The sequence below is a fragment of the Olea europaea genome, chromosome 15, assembly GCF_002742605.1.
Source record: "Olea europaea var. sylvestris chromosome 15, O_europaea_v1, whole genome shotgun sequence".
Taxonomy (NCBI): domain Eukaryota; kingdom Viridiplantae; phylum Streptophyta; class Magnoliopsida; order Lamiales; family Oleaceae; genus Olea; species Olea europaea.
In genome coordinates, this window is record NC_036251.1 from 6,996,982 (window position 1) to 7,002,985 (window position 6,004).

Genomic DNA, 6,004 nt, shown 5'->3' on the forward strand with positions numbered 1-6,004 from the left:
TTTGATTCTGGATAGTTAAAAACTTTTCAAGATAAAAGTTTTATTGTTAAAATGAAATTTATTAGAGGGCAATAAGTATTAAATTATGATTTACAAAATAAAGATACATACAGTATATTTATATATAAATTAATAAAAGGTGGGTAATCAGTTTGTGTTTTGATGTGTTTAAAAAATTTTCTTCTATTTTTAACACACTTTTAAAAAAAAAATTATTATTTTAAAATACATTTTTAAAAAAATATCATTAAAATGGAGTCCAAACAAGAACTATGTTTATATATATAAAATAATAAAAAGTGGGATTCAGCTTGTGTTTTGATGTTGGTGACACAGTGATTTGGACTTGAAAGCACGCATCTTTTCATGTCTGTTGACATTGATGGTTGATATGTCACTTGCCTTATTCATGTCTATTCCAATTTGACCCCTTTATTTTCCTGTCTCTCTCTCTCTCCCCCTCCTTCTACCTTGTCAACTTATGTGCACTGAACTTGAATATAACTCAGTCTTAAACACTAAAACAAACATAAACACAGAGAGACAGAGAATTTAAAGGGGAGGAAAAAATGGCTTCTTTGGAAGGTGAAGTCTTAATAAAGAAGGCAATGTGGATGTATCCAAAAGTGGCTGGTGCCAATCCTTCTGAGAGATGGGGGCATTCTGCTTGCTATTATAATGGATTAATCTACATATTTGGGGTAACATAACTTTATTTATTTTTTATTTTTTTTTCCTTTATACTTTTCCAAGATTTTGCTTGCATGAAGATATGATTCTCCCCCCCCCCCCCCCCCCCCCCCCCCCCCCCAATTTTTCCCCCCCCCCCCCCCCCCCGGGCCATCTCTCTCTCTCTCTCTTTATATTCAAAGTTGGTTCTTATGGTTAATTTTGGCATGAAAACAGTATCACTTTCTTCGATGGAATTTAGTTTTTACCATATTTCGTGATTTGGGTTCTCTTATAATCTATAGGGGAAAATAAAAAAGCTTTATGAAGAAACGTTTTGCAAGTTTCTCCTGTTTTCATTTTAAGTTGCACTTTATTCATCTGCCACCCCCATCCCCACTTCGTGATTTAAGTGGATGGTCCAATCATATAGAACTGTGTTGCTGAAGTATTTTTTTTTTTTTCCCCAAGAAACCAGTAAAGTTTTTTGGAATTTTTGGTCCATTATCTTTTTCTTAGCTGCTGCAGGCATAACAAACCTGAGTTTCTTTATTCTGATTAGTTTTGCTTAAGATATCTAAAGGTTCGGCAATGCAATTGTATTTTTCCTTCATTTTTTTTATTTTTTATTTTTTGGGTAATTAGTTCCATCATGGTTTTGTATAATTTCTTTCTTTGTATGTTTGGAATACCTTTGATTTGTAGTTTGCAAAAGAGGCAGTTGGATAAGTTATCTACGTTTGCTGGTATATTATATAACCTCAAATAATGGTTAGGTTACTTTTTCCCCCTCTTATGTTTAATTAATATATGTAACATATTGAAAGTAGTAACTTTTTTAGTAATTTATTTCCAATATTGAACAGTATTTTTTCTTATAATTAATTCTAAAGCAATCTTAACTATTACTTATAAGTAAAGCTTTTACGCTTAACCAAACATGATGCACTAACATAATGACAGGAAAGACAATGCTGTATGATGTTAATTTGTTGTTCTGGTAAACATTACTGGTTCTACAAAGTGAGCGGCCAGTAGATAGAATTTTAACTCTCTTTCTTCAATGCGTGGACCCTACAAAACATGTATTAAAAGTATAAATAAAGCCACTTGTACAATATTTATGCACAACTTGGATGACAATAAGTGTGTTGAAAAAATTTTGGCTATTGATTTTAAAACAGTTTTTCAAATAAATGGATATAATTTTTACCAACTCATGAATTGTAAACCAAGTTGTAAAAGAAATTGTACAAGAAACATGATTCTAAAAGTACTGTTCAATACTTAAAACAGTAACTTTTTCAACCTTTTTTTTTTTTTTTTTTTTTAAATTTAGCACTCAAATATAAAGAAGTATATACTTACTGGATTTGGAACCAGCCAGCATAGACATATAGCATCTCCAAGAGAGTCTTTAAAGATAAAGAAGCACTCTATTTTAATATTTTAACAAATCAACTATTAAAATTATTCTCTTGGAGATGTTCTAATATTGGCATCTCAATTGGTAAACGATTTTTTTAGAAGTAACTGGTAGTATTTTCTATGTTTGCTTCTACATTTGAGCATTGGAGAGTGAGAAGTCTTGGTTTTTCGCTTTTGTGTAAAATTAATATGGCATTGAATCAACAGATTGATTTCATATAAATGCTTAATTTTCTCTTATCTTATTTATGTAAGGAGAAGTTTATTTCCCATCAGAACTATAAGGAAAAGGTAGTGAAGACAACTATATAATTTAGGATTCACATTGTCAACAAGGCAATGCTTGAAACTTCCATAACTTATCATTGTACTGCGAATAGTATTCGTGGAAGTAATGCTAATTATATATCTAATCACTTCTAATCAATTTTCTTCTCTCATTTAGGGGTGTCGTGGGGGAGTGCATTTCAGTGATGTTCTGGTGTGTAATCTCGAGTTGATGACATGGAACATTCTCATGACTACAGGGCAGGGGCCAAGATCACGAGACAGCCACAGTGCCGTACTTGTTGGGCACAGGATGATAGTATTTGGAGGAACTAATGGTTTTAAGAAGGTCAACGACTTGTATATATTAGATCTCCATTCTAGAGAGTGGAGTCGGCCTGAATGCCATGGCAATCCACCTTCCTCTCGTGAAAGTCATACCGCTACACTTGTCAATGACGAGAAATTAGTGATATTTGGGGGTAGTGGAGAAGGGGAGTCAAATTACTTAAATGATTTACATGTTTTGGACTTAAAGACTATGGGATGGACATCCCTCGACATACAGGATAATTTACCTGCGCCTCGAGATAGTCATAGTGCCGTGGCTGTGGGTAACCGTATTTTTGTGTATGGTGGAGATTCGGGTGATCGGTACCAAAGAGATGTTAATGTGTTTGACATGAACACGCTGACTTGGTCTAAGGTACAAACTCCATTCACTAAATTGCTTTTCATTTTAGGCGTGCAAAATAAAGCAAAAGTAACAAATTAAATTATTCAAGAATATTTATAAGGTGATGTTGTGTTCATTTCCTTAACAGCTAGATTGTCATGGTCCATCCCCCGGTGCTCGAGCTGGTCATGCTTCTGTGAGCATAGGGACCAAGGTAAGTATGACATATCTGGCTAAGTTTAGAAGTTAATAATTTTTTAGCCACAAGTTTGATTTTTTCAAAATTTTACTTAATTTTTTTTTTTTTTTTTTTTTTTGGAATTTCTTTCATAAACTTACTTTTCGTGGAAGAATATTTGTACTTACTTTCCAAAAGGCACTTTTACATTTTACCAATCTTAGCCAAACATGCTTTGAAGACAGTTATTTTGTGTTTTTTGCTCTAGTGTTACTTGATGGCAAGAATTTAATTTAGATTTCAGTATCATGGCTGACAACTTATTTTATCGACTTGATGCTCTCAAATCATACTAAGAATGAATTTGCTTTAGATATTCCCGTAGTAATGGCTAGTTTAATGTCCGTGCTCTGCAGGTATATGTCATTGGTGGAGTCAGGGACAAACAATATTACAACGATGTCTGGGTACTTGATGTTATCACATCATCCTGGATTCAACTCGACATTTGTTTGCCAAAACCTCGAGGAAGGTTTTCTCATACAGCCACTGTCACAAACTTGGGCATAGCAATTTTCGGAGGGTGAGAATTTAATAAGATGCACTTTTCATTTCTTATGTCGTCAAACGTTTAGTTTTTCTTATGCATTTTTCTCTGTTTGATGCCTTAACGTTGCAGGTGTGGAGAGGATGAGCGCCCTCTCAACGAGTTGCTTATTTTACGTATAGGAGTTGAACATTCCCGGGGCTATGTCGATTCCTCAACAAGCAGATCTTTTAGAAACTCTGACTACAAAGAAAGAAAAATGTATTTTAGAGAAGCACATAATAATTTGGTAATAGAAGATTGTAATTAAAAACATATTTTGTAAGTTCTGGTTTCTTCAAAGGGATATGCTAATTATGTCAAATCTTTTGCAGCAGAAAAAAGCTTTTTATAGTGAAAAAGAAGATTCAGCTGTGAAGGATGCTGAAGAACTTGAAATCGTCTCAGAATGCTCTTTTCGTTTCAGTTCAGGTAGGTTTTAGCGAACAAAATAATGCTTACATCAATCTTCAATAACACGAAAAATCATGAGTTACTGAAAGTGTCTTCTGTTTCATGGAGATATGTTACATCCTAAGAGGAGGAGAATGAGTAACTCAGTGGCGCATGATATGAAATCCGAACCTGACGAGCACTGTCTTTCGTTCTCACGGAACTTGTCTCCGTCCCAATCTGATCAAGAACTGACCCTAGTTAAAAAAATAAATATTTCTTCCTCATCTTCTCAAGTTCATCCTATATATATGCATCGTATTTCTAATGTTGGCAATTCCCAGCCTAATTATGTTCCTATTAACCGAATGGATCCGCAAAGTGTCATCTCTAGGCCTTCTACTCTTCAGGATGTAAATTTATCTTCAGAACACTGTAGGAATGGAGTTCGTTCTGGTGCATGTGAAGTGCAGTGCTCAGGAACCGAATCCACATCCTCGGAGGCACGAAAATTCCAAAACTTGGTAAGTAAGACCAATTCTGCTAGAGATTCTTTAACCACCAACTCTTCTAATGTCAGTTAGTTATTGAAATATTTTGTTTGAAATTTTCATCCCTAGATTGGGGCTGAAGTTCATGGTCAAGTTGACGGCGCATTTGATTCTGGTTACCTAATGACTGCTAATGTTAATGGAATGATTTTTCGAGGAGTTCTGTTTACTCCGGTAAGCTTCCACACTTGGAACACCCCACCCCAATTCAATTCAATAATGTCAACCCTAATAATTGGAATTTTTCATCAAGGCACCTGAACTTGTGGCACAAGGTGCCATTCTTGGTCAACACCCAACATCCTTAACATGCCAAACCGTAAATGATCACACCAAAAATCACGGAACCATTCCTTATTCAAGGCATCCTCAGCAGCAAACAAAAGTGGTTGGTCGAGAATCTCATCAGAGCTTTGGACGAGAATCTCATCAGAGCTTTGGACTAACTCAATCTAGAAAATCGATCCCGAAAGCTGGAACTCCTTTAACGATGAGCAAAGATTCGGTGCTTAAAAGTGAACTTCAAGGTGTGGTCCTAACCCTGGGAGGTCCAGGAAGCGATGATGGCAGGTCTAAGGTACAATAACACTAAAATATAATATGAAGAATGGATATCCAAAATCATTTCCCTCATTTCTGATAGTTTTGTACATTTTTTTCATGGATAAAGTAGATGGGACTGTACTAAATAAAGGAAAAAATGAGCTAAAATCTTATCTATTGTAATGTCTAATACAGTCTAATATTACAGACTATATATGGAGTTTATGCATTTGGAAACAGCTTCCTTTTTGCCAGTTTTAGAGTTTTGAGAGTGTATTGGCTTCACTGAATTCTGAATGTAGTAGAAAACCATGAAATGAAAGCTTCTCACTACCTTATGAGTTGAGTTATTTTTATTTTCTCTTGTTTTTAAGTGAATATTGAAGGATGATTCTAAGGGAAACTCCTCTATTAGGCTGCAACAGCCATCAAAGAGATCTATGGAAGTCTGTTCTGATGCAGGAGACTGCAAATATTTAGTTGGAATGTTTTTTTGAGTAATTTTTAAGCTTTTATATGATTTGATTCGAATACGCGGCTGCTCTCTAACATTGAACAAGCTCATTTTATTTCTTCATCGAAATTAGTGTCTACATTAATTGATTCTTGAATGCTACTTGTAGTAGACTTGTAGCCAAAATCAGTTTTGCAATCGATTTCATGTCGATATATAGTACCAGAGGCGGACCCACTTGAGGCCGAGTGGGGTCGGC

At 34.9% G+C, this 6,004-nt stretch overlaps 1 protein-coding gene across 3 annotated transcripts in view; it reads left to right on the top strand.

The window, feature by feature from the left end:
• The first annotated feature begins 316 nt into the window (after nt 1–316).
• Nucleotides 317–6,004, top strand: part of LOC111409990 (acyl-CoA-binding domain-containing protein 6-like) — a 9,933-nt gene continuing 4,245 nt past the window's right edge. The window contains exons 1-9 of one of the 3 annotated variants that reach the window (XM_023040135.1): nt 317–701; nt 2,543–3,070; nt 3,189–3,254; nt 3,635–3,801; nt 3,898–4,054; nt 4,140–4,236; nt 4,327–4,721; nt 4,818–4,922; nt 5,002–5,152. In XM_023040135.1, the coding sequence (XP_022895903.1) occupies nt 570–701; nt 2,543–3,070; nt 3,189–3,254; nt 3,635–3,801; nt 3,898–4,054; nt 4,140–4,236; nt 4,327–4,721; nt 4,818–4,922; nt 5,002–5,152 (1,798 nt within the window). In that variant the 5' untranslated portion in view covers nt 317–569. Of the gene's footprint in view, nt 702–2,542; nt 3,071–3,188; nt 3,255–3,634; nt 3,802–3,897; nt 4,055–4,139; nt 4,237–4,326; nt 4,722–4,817; nt 4,923–5,001; nt 5,661–6,004 lie in introns of those variants that run through there. The other 2 variants (XM_023040134.1, XM_023040136.1) reach the window with 2 other exon arrangements.